This window comes from Cebus imitator, unplaced genomic scaffold, assembly GCF_001604975.1.
Source record: "Cebus imitator isolate Cc_AM_T3 unplaced genomic scaffold, Cebus_imitator-1.0 Scaffold147, whole genome shotgun sequence".
Lineage (NCBI taxonomy): Eukaryota > Metazoa > Chordata > Mammalia > Primates > Cebidae > Cebus > Cebus imitator.
Window position 1 is genome coordinate 2,654,592 of NW_016107462.1, and position 16,847 is coordinate 2,671,438.

The 16,847-nt window shown below is 42.9% G+C and overlaps 1 protein-coding gene across 7 annotated transcripts in view; it reads right to left on the minus strand.

Annotated features, from left to right (window-relative positions):
- EOGT (EGF domain specific O-linked N-acetylglucosamine transferase) overlaps positions 1-16,847 on the minus strand; it is a 41,145-nt gene that overhangs the window by 6,456 nt on the left and 17,842 nt on the right. For all 7 annotated transcript variants that reach the window (XM_037743565.1, XM_017542771.2, XM_017542769.2 and 4 more), the window contains 5 exons: positions 15,215-15,318; positions 6,224-6,316; positions 5,807-5,878; positions 5,584-5,670; positions 4,736-4,804 (listed from right to left, as the gene is read on the minus strand). In XM_037743565.1, coding sequence (XP_037599493.1) covers positions 4,736-4,804; positions 5,584-5,670; positions 5,807-5,878; positions 6,224-6,316; positions 15,215-15,318 — 425 coding nt within the window. The remainder of the gene's footprint in view (positions 1-4,735; positions 4,805-5,583; positions 5,671-5,806; positions 5,879-6,223; positions 6,317-15,214; positions 15,319-16,847) is intronic.

The following is a 16,847-nucleotide window of genomic DNA, read 5'->3' on the forward strand; positions in this document are numbered from 1 at the left end:
TCAATAAATGTGTTACAGCAGATAATCAATGGTGTCATTTAAAAAGCTCCCAGTGTGGTGTGGTGGCTCACACCTATAATCCCAGCACTTTGGGAGGCCAAGGCAGGCGGATCACCTAAAGTCAGGAGTTGGAAACCAGCTTGCCAACATGGTGAAGCCCCATCTCTACTAAATATACAAAAATTAGCCAGGCATGGTGGTGGGTGCCTGTAATCCCAGCTACTTGGGAGGCTGAGGCAGGAGACTCGCTTGAACCCAGGAGGTAGAGGGTGCAGTGAGTCGGGATTGCACCACTGCACTGCAGACTGGGTGGCAGAGCGAGACTCTGTCTCAAAAAAAGAAAAAAAGAAAAAAAAGTAAAACAATTATTCTTCTAGCAAACAAAAAGTAATAAAGCATTGTTAATCTATTATCAAAAATATAGTCATGGTTCTCTATGTCCCTCACAATTAGGCCACTGGGTATCAGCACCATTCAGAAATTTCTGCACTTGTATCATGTTGCCTTGTGGCATACACAACACCACAACAGCAATATCAACAGTTGCAAGTATCATCGACGGAGCACGTAAATGGTGCTGGCATTTCTAAGTATGTCGTCAGGTTTACTTCATTTAATAGTCATAAGAATCCTATCAAATGGCTGGGCACAGTTGGTCATGCCTGTAATCCCAGTACTTTGGGAGGCCGAGGCAGGTGAATCACCTGAGGTCAGGAGTTCAAGACCAGACTGACCAACACTGACCAGGTGAAATCCTGGCTAATACAAAATTAGCCAGGCATGGTAGTGCATGCCTGTCATCCCAGCTACTTGGGAGGTTGAGGCAGGAGAATCACTTGAATCTAGGAGGTGGAGGTTGCAGTGAGCCGAGATTGTGCCACTGTGCTACACCCTGAGCAACAACAGTGAAACTCCGTTTCGAAAAAAAAAGTCCTATCGAGTAAGTATTAGTGCTATGCCCACTTTACAAATTAGACAAGATAGGCTCAGAGAAGTAAAATAACTTTTCCAGGATCTTATAGCTCCCAAATGCACAGACAAAAATAAATCTAGGTCTTCTGACCCCAGAACCTGTGTTCCTAACCAGTGTACTCTATTGTCCTGCTTACAGAAAGCAACAAGCAGTGACCGAGATTTAACCCCCTCCCCTGTGTGTGTGTGTCTGTCTGCCTGTCTCTCTCTCTTTCACACACACACACACACACACACACACACACACACACACACACAGAATCATGACATGGAAATTTCTCTCTCCAGATAGCTCCTGAACTCTTATAAAGAGTGGAAGGAGTAGGAAGATTAGAACTGTTTTACAGGAGAGAATCAGTCAGATGGTATAAGCCTTGGTCTTTTAACGAGATTGCCCACATAGAAGGAATCACACGTGCCGAGGGTCTCAGGGAAAGCATGCCCTCTTTCGTGACTTCTAGTTGCACAAGAAAGGTGGTCCTAACCCTTCCAGTGGCTATTCAAACCCTGAAGTTGGGCAGGATTCCACAAGCCATGATTTAATGAGGCCATTTGGGTTGTATTAGCTATTTATTAATCGAAGTACAGCCAAAGATGCTTTCTTCCCTGCCTGAGAGCTGCCTTTCTAGTGACATTCAATCCTCAGGAGAGAAGCAGCCAGCTGGGTGCTCTTTGGCTTGGAGTTGGGGGCTGAATGATCAAATTTCACCTTTGGCCGCCATCATCTGGGCAAGGTGCATGACTGGATCTGAAAGCCTCACCCCTGCACTGAAGCAGCTACCAGCACTGTATCTTTCTACTGGACTTCTCTGCAGCAGCCTGATGCTGTTCCTTAGCCTGCCCCTTCCTGATGGACAGGGGCCAGGGGTAGATTCCACCTCCTCTGAAGTCTATTTGCTGTTTTAGCAGTAGCACACTCTGACTAAGAAAGCAGTTTCAGTCCCCGACTACCTTCTCTCATGCCCCTGTTACTCTAATCACCAGCTGGGTAACCTTAGGCATGTTTTTTAACCACTGTGTCCTTGTCTAGAACAGAGGACAATAATACAATACCTACCTCATGGGTTTGCTGGGAGGGCTGGGAGGCATAATGTACAAAAGAAGCACACAATATATACTTTAGGGCCAGGCGCAGTGGCTCATGCCTGTAATGCAGCACTGTGGGAGGCCGAGGCGGGAAGATTACAAGGTCAAAAGATCGAGACCATCCTGGCCAAGATGGTGAAACCCCATCTCTACTAAAAATACAAAAATTAGCTGGGTGTGGTGGTGCACGCCTGTAGTCCCAGCTACTCGGGAGGCTGAGGCAGGAGAATCACTTGACCCCGGGAGGCGGAGGTTGCAGTGAGCTGAGATCGTGCCACTGCACTTCAGCCTGGTGACACAGCGAGACTCTATCTCAAAAAAATAAAAAAATTAAAAAAAGCAATAATAATATGCTTGACCCCCAATTAGCACTCAATACATATGGTCTATACCAACATATACTGTTGACCTGTTGGCTACTGAGGCTTCCCATTTGTATACCCAACAGTGCACTATTTGATATGTTCTTATTTCTAGGTCTTTAAACACACACATACAAATACACACACACCCACCCACACACACACTGCTCATTTCTTCCATCCACAGAGCTTACAATTAACACTTCATTATGCCATATGTTCATGTCCTCTGTAATCCATATGGGTCTTAGGAAGAGATGTTAATTACATAATTCTGATCAGCCTGTTAGGCAGCCAAATTAGTCTATGTAAAATATTTTACCCATCAAAACCTGACTCCCCCGCTTCCCTCCTACTATTTTCCATTTTGCTTCCACTTACCTGCTCAACTGAAAAGCCTCGAGTCGCACTTGATCCTTGATACCTTTCCTGGCCTTCTCTAACGTGAATGTACTTTTATGTTCCAAAAGTAAGTATCATAGATCCTATCTCCAAAATATATTTTGAATCTGTCTACCGTGTCATCTCTACTGTTATCACTTTAGCTAAATGCTCTCCCTGGGCCACAAGAACAGCTTCTGATCAATCTCCCTGCTCTCAACTCTTACAGGCAGAATGACTTAAAAATAAATGTCAACTCACATCTCTCCCTCTGTATTTGTTTTCCATTTGCTGCTGTAACAAACTGCCTCAAACTTAGCAGCTTAACACAACAAAATTGATCCCCTTACAGTTCTGCAGGATTGGAGCCTGACATGGGTCTCACTGGGCTAACATCAGGGTGTCAGCAGGGTTGTGTTCCTCCTGCGGGCTCCAGGGAAGAAGGGAAAATTGCCTTTTCCAGCTTCTAGAAGCCCTCCACACTCCATGGCCCAAGGCATGCCCAATCTATCTTCAAAGCCAGCAACGTGGCATCTCTGGCCTCACTTCCCTTGTATCTCCTTCTCTGACTCTTTCCTGCCTCCCTCTCCCACTTTTAAGGAAATGATGAACTGAGATCTGACCAATGAGAAGAATCCGGTGAAGAAAAAAGTTTTCCAGACAGAGGCAAAAGTTCTCTGGCGGATGGAGTGTAAGGCCCATTTCTGATTTTACTGGGCTTACATGGATAATCCAGGATAATCTCCTTACTTTAAGGTTAGTTGGTTGGGGACCTTAATTCCATCCACAACCTTACTTGCCCTTTGCCATGTAACCTAACCGGTTTACAGGTTCCAAGGATTTGGATGTGGACATCTTTTGCAGGGAGGAGGAAGAGACATTCTACTGACAACACCCTACTTACAATTTCATGGGAATAAAATCCCTCTCCCACTAAGGTCTAGGAGGCTGATCTGATCTGTGCCTCCCTGCACCATGCCCTACTTCTCTGAGTGCTTGGATATCACCCCACTTCTCTCACGACGCTACAGGCATATTGGGGTATTCTCTCTGTTTCTAGAATACTGACAGCTCATTTACCTCTGCCCAGGAGGCTCTTTCTCTTGATAGATTCATCTCTGATGAGGTCTCAGTCTAAGCAGCGCCTCTTTGAATGCTCTCGCCTGACTGCCAACCCCCTTCCGTTCACATCCCCAGTCTCTATGACATCACCCAGGTTCATATCCTTTGAAACACTTATCACTGCCTAACATCACCATACTTACTGACTTCTTTACTTGCTGCTTATCTGTCCCTCACCTCTGGTGTGTAAGCTCCATGAGGGCAGGCCTAGAACATGGCCTGGCACATAGCAGGTACTCAATTAATTATTGTGGAATAAATTCTTACTACTGCGAGGCTATCTTCAGGCCATGATGTTGTAGGTAGTAGCCTTGCATGGTGATCTCATTGAGGTTAAATATAATTTATGAGTTGGTGCTACTGAAATGAGTCGGGATGCCTGAAATGCAGTTTCTAAGACATAGTCACGTAAGAGGATAGAGACTCTTGCAACTTAATCTGCCACTGATACCACAGGATTGATGCCATTTTTTGCATCAACTATGCAAAAGAAAGTCTTGCATTTTTGCTACTCATTTGTCCAGATGCCCTCTACTGCAGTAAAGGCAAGATTCAGATAGATTTTCCCATGCTGAGTTGATGCAGATGAACATTTACTATAAGGCAAAGCTAGTTTGTCCACGGGTGGTTTGGTGAATCTCACTAGAAATTCAAATCCAGTAAATGAACTAGATATAGGCCATCAAACTTTTCTCAAAACTAATAGTTTTAAACCAAAGCTTTTAATGTAATGTGAAAAAAAAACAAAGCACAGTAGTCCTGGGAAGGCAAATTCAATATGAAGGCATTAAAGATGCATACCAAAAACTAACCTCATTTTGGTTTAGGATTTTCCGGTATTCCGTGCTCCGTGCAAGAATGGTGACTCGAATTTTTCCATCCTGTAATCGAAATGAAATAGCAAAATAACACTGTAAATGTCTGGGTAGATGAATGAACATCTGAACCTAAAATGTAATTTCACAAAGAGATGAAACTCAACCAGGATACATTAATGAACTATTCTTTTTTAGCCTGATTCCTTCACCATTCTCAGGGAATAAAAAAATATCCACTTTAGCTACTGAAGGCAAAAACCAGCTCATCACATTATCTGTTTGGCTGGGTGGGTGAATTTCTTGGCAGGGGTTGTGCAGGTTAGATGAAGATTTAGGGAGGTGAGGGGGATACAGCCAATGAAGGGGGAAAGGAAGGCAGGAGGAAGCATTCTTATAATATTTCTTATCTTCTCTTTCATAGGTTTTTGACGCCTGGTTTCAGAGGACTCTAGGTCAGAAAATGTTTTTGGTTTTTTTAGGGGGACAGACTCTTGCTCTGTCACCCAGGCTGGTGTGCAAAGGCATAATCGGGGCTCACTGCAGCCTCTGCCTCCTAGGTTCAAGCAATTCTCATGCCCCAGACTCCTGAGTAGCTGGATCTGCAGGTGCATGCTACCACATCTGGCTAATTTTTGTATTTTTTGTAGAGATAGAGTTTTACCATGTTGGCAAGGCTGGTTTTGAAATCCTGGACTCAAGTGATCCACCTGCCTTAGCCTCCCCAGAAAATGTTAACACAAAAACACAGTCTCCTGATTATTTCTCTTTCTGAAAAGATAGTATTGATTTTTATTAGGGAAGAAAACTCAAGCCCACCTCAGAATCCACAGTGTATCCATTACCTTGGGTCCTTCTTGTGTGATGTTTAGTCTGTGTAGTACATGCTGGGAAAATGCCCTGAATAGTCCAGTATTTTGACAGCCAGATATCTAAAATAAAAACACCAGTTCATATTACAGTGAATACTCTGTATTGTAATTTAAGATACTGTCAAATTACATACAAATGTTATCTTAAAATCTATCAAGAATAATATCTGTAAATATAAATGCTCATTGTGCTTACCAGAGGAGTATTATAGAACAGCCCATACCTCATACGGGGGAGTAATGAAAAAACAGCTTCTTTAAAACATACCTAAGAACAAAGAGATATTAAAAGATAAGAGGATGCAATTTGCACCCTTCACACCAAAATAGCACTTATAATTTTGAAAAATAGATTTTAATTAATCTCCATTTTGCATTAAGATTGAATAGCACACTATTTCAATCAAAGAGAACAGAATTCATATTTTTGGAAAAATTATAGAAAAAAGTTTTCAAAGGCTGCATGATTAACAACACTGAGGATTCTAATTATAATAAAGGAAATTCAGAAATCAGTGGTGATGGCTAATAGGAGCTCATAATAAATGTTTATGAGCGAGTCATCTGCACACAACAGATATTCATTCAGACATTTCAGGAAAATTTCCAGTACCCTTTTAGAATCATAAGTTTTCAAATGTATAACGTCATAATCAGTAAATGCATTCCATGTGTCAGAGAATAGGTCACCATATCCGTAAGAACTCTGAAAGTAGAAACAAAACAAGGTATTAGGGCAATAAAAGCATACAACATGACTTTTCAAAGATGCAACAAAACACCTGAATTTGCCTGTTAGTGTTAAAAACTAACAATCCTACATGAGTTCATAAAATCCATACAGACAAAATGGATCTTCATCTTGGGCCTGAGCAAATGCCTAATCTGATGAAATATCATCAGAAATAATTATCACAGTTATAATCTTAGCCATTAACAATGTTTCATTTTTCTACCTTCACTCTTTTTCTTCTCACATCTTTGAAGCTGTAATTCAGGGTTTCTTCCTGTAAACATCTTACCTAAATTATTCATACAACACATACATATGTCACCGTTTGTACACACTCTATTATGTTCAGTGTGCAAAAGCCATCACAGTGAATGAAATATGCTTTGGAAAAAAATTTCAGAACAAGAAAATGGGTTGAAGGTTTTAACATTGGCCAGGCATGGTGGCTCATGCCTATAATCCCAGCACTTTGGGAGGCCAAGGCGGGCAGATCGCCAATATGATAAAACCCCATCTCTACTAAAAAATACAAAAATTAACTGGGCATGGTGGCATGCGCCTGTAATCCCAGCTACTGGGGAGGCTGAGACAGGAGAATCAATCGTTTGAACCAGGGAGGCGGAAGTTGCAGTGAGCCGAGATTGCGCCAGCCTGGCACTCCAGCCTGGCAAACAAGAGCGAAACTCCGTCTCAAAAAAAAAATAAGAGTTTTAACATTAAAAATATGGACTGGTCAGTAGCTCATGCCTGTAATCCCAGCACTTTGGGAGGCAAAGGTGGGAAGATTACTTGAGCCTTGAAATTTAAGGCTGCAGTGAGCTATGATCATGCCGTATACTCCAGCCTGGGTAACAGGGCAAGACCTTGTCTCTAATAAAATAAAACTTTATAATGTATGTAATTCTATGAAATGTCCCCCCACCCATTGACTAGTGAATAAAAAGTGACAATTTCACACTAATATTAATGGTGTCAATAACACCTTTATATAACAACAATAGCATCCTGCACGCTTCCTGTACTCCAGGCACTGTTCTGAGGCACTTGACATTATTAGTGCACATTAAGCCACCCACAAGCCTAATGAGTAGATAATATCATTTTCACTATTTTGCAGATGAGGAAACTGAGACACAATTTTAAGTCATTTGCCTACATTGCAGAGTAGTTGAGTTACAGAGCTGGGATTCAACCCAGCCTGTGCTGCCAGCTCCATCTGACAGCTGCTTCTCAGTGGGAACTAGTTCTTTCTAGCATATTTACCACATGCATTTTTATTTTAATTTAATTTTATTTTATTTTATTTATTTTTTGGAGATGGAGTCTTGTCCTGTCGCCCAGGCTACGGTGCAGTGGCATGACCTGGGCTCACTGGAACCTCCACCTCCCAAGTTCAAGCAATTCTCCTGCTCCAGCTGCCCAAGAAGCTAGGATTACAGGTGCACGCCACCACACTCAGCTAATTTCTGTATTTTTTGGTAGAGACCGGGTTTCACCATATTGGCCAGGCTAGTCTCAAACTCCTGAGCTCAAGTGATGGGCCCAACTCGGCCTCCCAAAGTGCTGGAATTATAGGTGTGAGCCACTATGCCCAGCCTCATTTCTTTTTTGAAAAGTAGTTAATTATGAGCTCCATCAGCTAAGAGGAGGAAGATCAATTAATTTTTAAGTGGTTTCACTTATATTAAAAAATTCAGCCAGTAGAATTCAGAAATATGCATTGTAGCATTACATTCAAGATCTATAGTTAGTTATACATTACATTCATTATGTTCATGTCTTTTTACCTTTATGGCATTCTTTTCTCAGATTTTAAAAATTTTACGTGGCACATATTAGTTATTTCAAAGTTATTGAGATCTGTTAGATGTAATGATTAAAAAAAAAAAAAAAAAAAAACCTTCCTTCAATGTTCCTCTAATGCCATTCTAATAAAGGCCCTTCTCAACACCATCTAAAATGAAAGGTCCCTGTTCTGGCTCAATAATAAATAAAGGACAATTAAAAGAAGTGATTCTAGACAGTTTCCTGAGATAAAATACTTCAGATAAAATAAGATATGTTTGAAAGGAAATTTTAATAATGAAATACAGTAATCCTGACTGATCCTTCCTCAGGGAAGTCACACATTATTTAGTAAGAACCACCTCCGGAAGCTTCTTTTCCATGTTCCCCAAATCCAAATTATCTACCAAGAGGGAAGGACGGTCTTCTTCCTACACTCATGTTGAAGAATATTTGGATAGTCTTCAAGACGACACAAAATCTCCTTTAGTGTCTCAAATTTAAACATGCACATAATCTATGACTTAGAAATTCACTTACAGGAATCTGTCCCACCGAAATGCTAGGATAAGCATGTGAAGATACAGGTATATTGAAAGGACATATGTATTTGTAGTCGCATTTCAGTAAATAGCAAAGAACTGAAACAAAACTAAATGTGATGTGGGGGCGGGAAATGAATGCATGCACTGAATAATGGATCCAACTTCCAAAACATCTATTGAATAGAACACCACGTGACACCTACAGCAAGTATAGCCCTAAATGTACTGACTTAGAAAGATGTTCTGGAGATAATATTAAGGTGGCAGTATGAGACAGAGAGTATATTTTCCATAAGAATATAAACATATTGGCCAGGCATGGTGGCTTATGGCTGTAATCCCAGTGCTCTGGGAGGCTGAGGCAGGAGGATCACTTGAGGCCAGGAGTTCAAGACTGTATCTGTCCACTTTCACGCCACTGATAAAGACATACCCTAGGCTGGGAAGAAAAAGTTTAATTGGACTTAAAGTTCCACATGGCTTGGGAGGCCTCAAAATCATGGTGGGAGGTGAAAGGCACTTAAATGGCAACAGCAAGAGAAAATGAGGACGAAGCAAAAGCGGAAACCCCTGATAAACCCATCAGATTTCCTGAGAGTTATTCACTACCATGAGAATAGCATGGGAAAGACCGGCCCGGTGATTCAATTACCTCCCCTTGGGTCCCTCCCATAAAACACAGGAATTCTGGAAGATAAAATTCAAGTTGAGGTTTGGTGGAAACACAGCCAAACTGTATCATTCTGCCCCTGGCTCCTCTAAATTTTGTGTCCTCACCTTTCAAAACCAACGATGCCTTCCCAACAGTCCCCCAAAGTCTTAACTCATTTCAGCATTAACCCAAAAGCCCACAGTCCAAGTCTCATCTGAGAAAAGGCAAGTCCCTTCTGCCTATGAGTCTGTAAAACCAAAAGCAAGCTAGTTACTTCCTAGATACAATGCGGGTACCAGTACTGGGTAAACATAGCCATTCCGAATGGGAGAAATTGGCCACAACAAAGGGGTTACAGGGTCCACGAAAGTCCAAAATCTAGAGGGGCAGTCAAACTTTAAAGCTCCAAAATGATCTCCTTTGACTCAAGGTCTCACATCCAGGTTATGCTGATGCACAAGGTAGGTTCCCATGGTCTTGGGCAGCTCTGCTCCTGTGGCTTTGCAGGGTACTATCTCCCTCCTGGCTGCTCTGACAGGTGGGCATTGAGTGTCTGCGGCTTTTCCAGGCGCACAGTTCAAGCTGTCAGTGGATCTACCATTCTGGGGTCTGGAGAATGGTGGCCCTCTTCTCACAGCTCCACTAGGGCAACACCACTGTGTGGGGACTCCAACCCCGCATTTCCCTTCCACACTGCCCTAGCAGAGGTTCTGCATGAGAGCCCTGCCCCTGCAGCAAATTTTTGCCCCAGCATCTAGGCGTTTCCATACATCTGAAATCTAGGCAGAGGTTCCCAAACCTCAATTCTTGACTTCTGTGCACTGCACGCTCAACACCACATGGAAGTTGCCAAGGCCTGGGGCTTCCACCCTCTGAAACCACAGACCCAGTTGTACGTTGACCCCTTGCAGCCACAGCAGAAGTAGCTGGGGCACACAGCACAGGGACCCTGGACACAGCTCACAAAACCACTTTTTCCTCCTGGGCCCCCAGGGGGGAGCTGCCGTAAAGGTTTCTGACACGGCCTGGAGTCATATTCCCCATAGTCTTGAGGATTAACATTAGGCTCCTTGGTATTCATGAAAATTTCTGCAGCTGGCTTGAATTTCTCCCCAGAAAATGGGTTTTTATTTTGTATCGCATAGTCAAGCTGCAAATTTTCTTAACAGCACCTCTTGAATGCTTTGCTGCTTAGAAATTTCTTCTGCCAAATACCCTAAATCATCTCTCTCAAGTTCAAAGTTCCACAAATCTCTAGTGCAGGACCAAAATGCCATGAGTCTCTTTGCTGAAACAAAACAAGAGTCACCTTTCCTCCAGTTCCCAACAGGTTCCTCATCTCCATCTGAGACCACCTCAGCCTGGATATTATTGTCCATATCACTATCAGCATTTTGGGCAAAGTTATTCAACAAGTCTCTAGGAAGTTCCAAGCTTTCTGGCATTTTCCTGTTTTCTTCTGAGCCCTTCAAACTGTTCCAATCTCTGCCTGTTAACCAGTTCCAAAGTTGCTTCCACATTTTCAGGTATCTTTTCAGCAACGCCCCACTCTACTGGTACCCAATTTCTGTATTAGACCATTTTCAGGCTGCTGATAAAGATATACCCAAGACTGGGAAGAAAAAGAGGTTTCATTGAACTTACAGTTCCACATGGCTGGGGAGGCCTCAGAAAAATGGTGGGAGGGGAAAGGCCCTTCTTACATGGTGGTCGTAAGGGAATATGAGGAAGAAGCAAAAGCAGAAACCCCTGATAAACCCATCAGATCTCATGAGACTTATTCACTATCACAAGCATAACACGGGAAAGACTGGCCCCTATGATTCAATTACCTTCCCCTAGGTCCCTCCCACAACATGTGGGAATTCTGGGAGATACAATTCAAGTTGAGGTTTGGTGGGGACACAGCCAAACCATATCAAAGACCAATCTGGGTACCATAGCAAGATCTTGTCTCTACAGGAAATAAATTTAAATATTAGCCAGATGTCAAATCAGAAGACAGTAACATATATTATATACATACACGCACACATATAGTATATATATAGATCTATATATAACTATATATATACTATTATAACATATACATAGAAAAAAAATAGCCAGGTATGGTGGCATGCACCTGTAGTCTTGGCTACTTGGGAGGCTGAGGCAGGATGATCACCTGAGCCCAGGAAAGCAAGGCTGCAGCGAGCTAGGATCATATTCCTGGACTTAAGCCTGGGTGACATATTTGTACTTATTAAAACAAAAAGACTCTTGCAAGGGACTCACACACGTTAATTGCAGTTACCCTTGGGGGAACAGGGAATTGGAGAAGCGGAAGAAGGAGGCTTTTTTAAAAACTTTGCATACTTCTGTGTTGTCTGAACTCATTATAAGCAGGTATTACTTTCATAATTTAAAAAGTAATCATGGCTGAATGCAGTGGCTCATGCCTGTAATCCCAGCACTTTGGGAGGCCAAGGTGGGAGGATCACCTGCGATCAGGAGTTTGAAACCAGCCTGGTCAACATGGTGAAACCCTGTCTCTACTAAAAATACAAAAATGAGCCAGGTGTGGTGGCACACACTGTAATCCCAGCTACTGGGGTGGCTGAGGCAGGAGGATCGCTTGAACCTGGGAGGCGGAGCTTACAGTGAGCCAATATCGGGACATTACACTGGAGCCTGGGCAACAGAGCAAGATTCCATCTGAAAAACAAACAAAATAATCATAAAGCTATACTACTTCTCAGCATAAGCAAATGTGGAAAGCCTGCAGTAATTTCCCCTCTTATTTATTCTGTTTGATAAGAGCGGCCCTGCTGTGCCCAGAGAGGCATCTGAAGATGGGTCCTTCTATGCATGTTTGCAGGTTGGTGGCCTTGCCCATCCCACTGAGGAGGCCACATGCTGAAGGGAGTAAACTGCAGAGTTTTTCAAGGAGGAAAGGGAAGGCCCCATAGGCTTCCTTGTGGGAACTGTGGGGAAAATCACCAAGACATGATCTGTAGTCGCAGCTACTACCTCCCTGCTCTTTCCTGGGCAAATTGCTCATCCCAGACCATCAGGACTCCGAGAACACCATCCACTGAGGGGGATTCATGTCACAGTCACCCTGCAGGTGACAGTGCTGCTTAATGTAAGTCCTTACCAACAAAAGAGAAACAGTAGCCACAAAAACCCTTGCTTAGCACCATCCCCATCCAACCTACCATCGTCTGTGGGCCTGAATTCTGGAGTAATCTGGCAGAGTTGCCTGTTCTGAGAACCTGGCTGAGTAAATGGCAAAAGCCTCTTTGACCAAGAGTGCAGGTTTAAAACATATGCACAGGGAGTGGCCAAGGAGAGGGGTAACACCGAACAGCCACCCTGCTGGGCAACACCCATCCTGCTTATCTGTGCCAGAATCGAAGTCAGACTGCCCTCATGTCTTGTGCTCAGCTGACTGAGTAACCTGGGATCTTCAGGGTGGCTGTGTATCCTACTCCGGCAGGCACAGAGAAGGGGAGGGTTGTAGAAGCTGGCTCACTATAGCTTAGTCCATTTGAGGTAGACGGGGAAAAGTATGCAACAGGTACAAGGAAGCTTCTGGAAGGAATCTGATAAACCTTATGTCAACTTAGTCTGGCAACTTAGGTAGAGTCCTCTTCACAGGACTTTAGGAAGATGATAGAGCACTGTGATGTCCGAGCCCAGGTCTGGAGTCAGGCTGCCTGGATGGAATCCTTGGTTCCACCTTCACTGACTACATCGTCTTAGAACACTCACCTGCTGCTCAGGCCTCGGCTTCTTGTCTATAAAATAAGCTAATGAAAACTAAAGTACATGAGGAGTCATGAGCATGAAATTAAATAACATCATTTATGTTAATTACAAAATTTAAAAATAGCTTTGCTTAGAAAGGGCAAAACAGTCCCGAGTTAATCATTTAGGGCTTCTCATGGCTGGTGACTGTGGCCTGACTGCACTGACACAAAAAGAAGAAAAGAAAGGAACTGTTGTTCCCTTTGCTCACAAAACATTTCCAAGAAATGAAACTGTGGTGGCAGCAAAACTGAAATACAAGAGGGAAATGTAAATGCATACAGATGGAAAATGAAAGAAAGTATTAACATGCCAAGAATTACAGTCTCATCAGATGTCAAATCTAACTCAAAGTCTAGGGAGCAGTGACCCTGAAAACCTTTCTACGCAGCTCTACTACAAGCCTCTGATCAGTGAAAAAGGGGTCAGCAAAACTCTCTCCTTCTGCATGAGAATTTGACCTTCTGTTAACTGGCTAACTCGGCTCTATGGAAATGAAGACAGCTTGTGTCAACCATGTGCCTAGGCAACATTGCTTCTGATCTAAAAAGATGCTTGATATGTAAATTGCTTCTGCACTGGGAAAGCCATGTTTCAGATTCCCTGAGTCCACTGACTCCTGGAACCTGGCATGTCTTTCAGGGATCCTGGGGCTTTTCCAATGCGGTAGTGTCAGGAGATGTTGGCCCCTGCAGGATATGAGGCTCGTAAGCCAAGACATTGCCTGTACCTCCCCCAGATGAATCTTGTCTCCTTGCAGCTGATCTGTGCTGTATGAACTACTAGCATGCCCTCTGGAAACACCTGAGGCTGCCCTGCCAGCAAGCGGTGATTCCCTTGCAATGTAATCCTGAATAGTCTCACACCAAGAGCCGAGCATATGAGTGTCTTGTCAGTCCAAATGTTCAGTAGAAAATTAGATGACCCCAGGTGGGTGTTCCAACTTCCCCGTTTAGGCAACCTCTCTCATGTACACTACAAACCATTTATTCTCCTTATTGTAATTGTCACAGTTAACATTCAGAGCACAAGTACTGTGTACCAGGCACTGTGACTGTTCACACACTATATGGTTCATTCTCAAAATGACACCTAGGTAAATGTCATTATCTCATTTCACAGCTGAAGACACTGGGGCACATCTTGGGGTTTCCTCAACAGGTAGAGGGGCCAGATATGGGAAGAAGCAGGGAAAAGGCAGGCAAAGAGAGAGAAGGAAAAAAAGACTGCACTAAAAACAAATAAACAGCAGGTGTCACTCAACAGATGTATTTATGTGCACACCTAAGACCTGCCCTATAGAGTGAGCTGAAACACACAGCATAATTTAGCACAAAGGACATAGTAACGAGGAAGCTGCTATTAAGCAAAGGCAGACAGTAAATGCAAGAGGCCAAAAAGTAAACAGAGGAAAGCACTTCTAACACAGGTTATAGAGGTTGAGCGAATGACAGCCTTTTTTTTTTTTTTTTTTTTGAGACAGAGTCTTGCTATTACCCAGGTTGCAATGCAGTGCCATGATCTTGGATCAGTACAACCTCCACCTCCCAGATTCAAGTGATTCTCTGATCTCAGCCTCCTAATTAGCTGGGACTACATGTGTGTGCCACCACATCCAGCTAATTTTTGTATTTTTAGTAGAAACAAGGTTTCCCATGTTGGCCAGGCTGCTCTCGAAAATCCTGGCCTCAAGTGATCCACTCACCTTGGCCTCCCAAAGTGCTGGGATTATAGGCATGAGCCACCGTGCCTAGATGAATGGCAGTCTTTCATATATCTGTCGCAGAAGAACACTGAGCCAAAGTCACTGAATCTCTGGCCTTTGGAGCTCCACTCACCTAGAAAGGGAAAGAAACCTTTCCCACTGCCTCATTCTAAAATTCAAAGAACAAAGGTACACACATACCTACGTATCTGCCTATATGTATATGTACATGTCAATGCATGTATATACAGATAAATTCACACCCATCCACATATGTGCAGGTGTGTATGTTTAAATGTATGTGTCTTCAAAAATTCTGTTTCACAAGATGAGAGTCACACACTTATACAAGGGAAAGACAGTGCTGAAGCAGACAGCACATTCTTACTTACGGTGTCCCACATCACGATGTACACATCAGTACTGAATGAGTTATTAACGTGCTGGGTAATATAAAGATTGATGAAATCACAGAAGTGGTGATACATGTTAACACCTAGTGTTGGAAAACAAAACTACGTTAACACCAAACAGCACAGGATTAAGCAAGTATTATTCAATCCTATCTATTTACAGTTTAAGAGAATTTTGGTTTAAATAAATGGGGACAAAAATAACAGGTATTTTTTCTTTCAAACATGAAATCATCTACATACATAGGTAGTCCTCAATTTACGGTCTGACTGGGTTTCAAAAGTCCCTCTAAAATTGGTTATTTAAAATCAGGAATGCATTTTCCCATATATCCCAAGTAACAAGTGATCATTAAGTTCCCAGAAAATAACAAGGTAGGTCTATTTAACTCAAAACTGAGTAAACTACAGAGTCATGAAGACAATTCATTATTTCTTCTGATTTATTTTTTTTTATCAGAGGTGGGGTCTTGCTAAGGTAGCATGCACCACCATGCCTAGCTTGATCATTTACTTTTTAAAGTCAACTAAGGGGCCAGGCGCAGTGGCTCACATCTGTAATCACAGCACTTTAGAAGGCCAAGGCAGGTAGATCACTTGAGGTCAACAACAGGTAGATCACAGCCTGGCCAACATGGTAAAACCCCATCTCTACTAAATTAGCCAGGCCTGGTGGTGCCTGCCTGCAATCCCAGCCACTCAGAGGACTGAGGCAGGAGAATTTGCTTGAGCCTGGGAGGAGGGGGTTGCAGTGAGCCAAGATCACACCACTGCACTCCAGCCTGGGTGACAGAGTGAGTCTCTGTCTCAAAAAAAAAAAAAAAAAAAATCAATTAAGCAACATCTGTTCATCATGGAAGTACTGGCAATGACGGCAACTAACATTTTGGTAATTTTCATTCCTGTCTCTTTTTTCCCTATTTAATCATTACTTTTATCATTCCTGGAAAAACACTAACCAACTATCATATAAAAGGGGTGAATGTTTTGTGTTCTGATTGAAACGGAAGGAATTCTGGAGTAAGAAGAACTGGGTTGAATTCCAGCATGGCCATTCATGCGCAACATTCTCAGATGAGTTCATAAAGTCCCTAAGTTTTAGCTTCTCTATAGAAATGGGAAATAGTTACCTGAGTGCCAGCTTTATTATGAGAAACCCAAAGATAATACATCTTAAAGTACCCATCCCAGTGCCAGGCACATAAGAAGCCCTGAAGGAAGACTAGCTAGATCCCGCTAGGTCAGATAGAGAGGAGAGGGCTGTGGGTGCCACTATTTGTAAGTTCACATGTCATTCATTAAAAAGAAACAGAACGTGCACCCTCTCCACTTAAGCATGCAGGACCCAGTATTCATCCTGGAAATGTACAAACCTAAAATGGGATGAAATTCCAAGAATGGACACTTAGAGCAAGCATTTTAAAGGTGGGAAAAGTTTGAGTAAAAGAAAAACAGGGACCGGCCGGGCGCGGTGGCTCAAGCCTGTAATCCCAGCACTTTGGGGGGCCGAGGCGGGCGGATCACGAGGTCAAGAGATCGAGACCATCCTGGTCAACATGGTAAAACCCCGTCTCTACTAAAACTACAAAAAATTGGCTGGGCATGGTGGCAC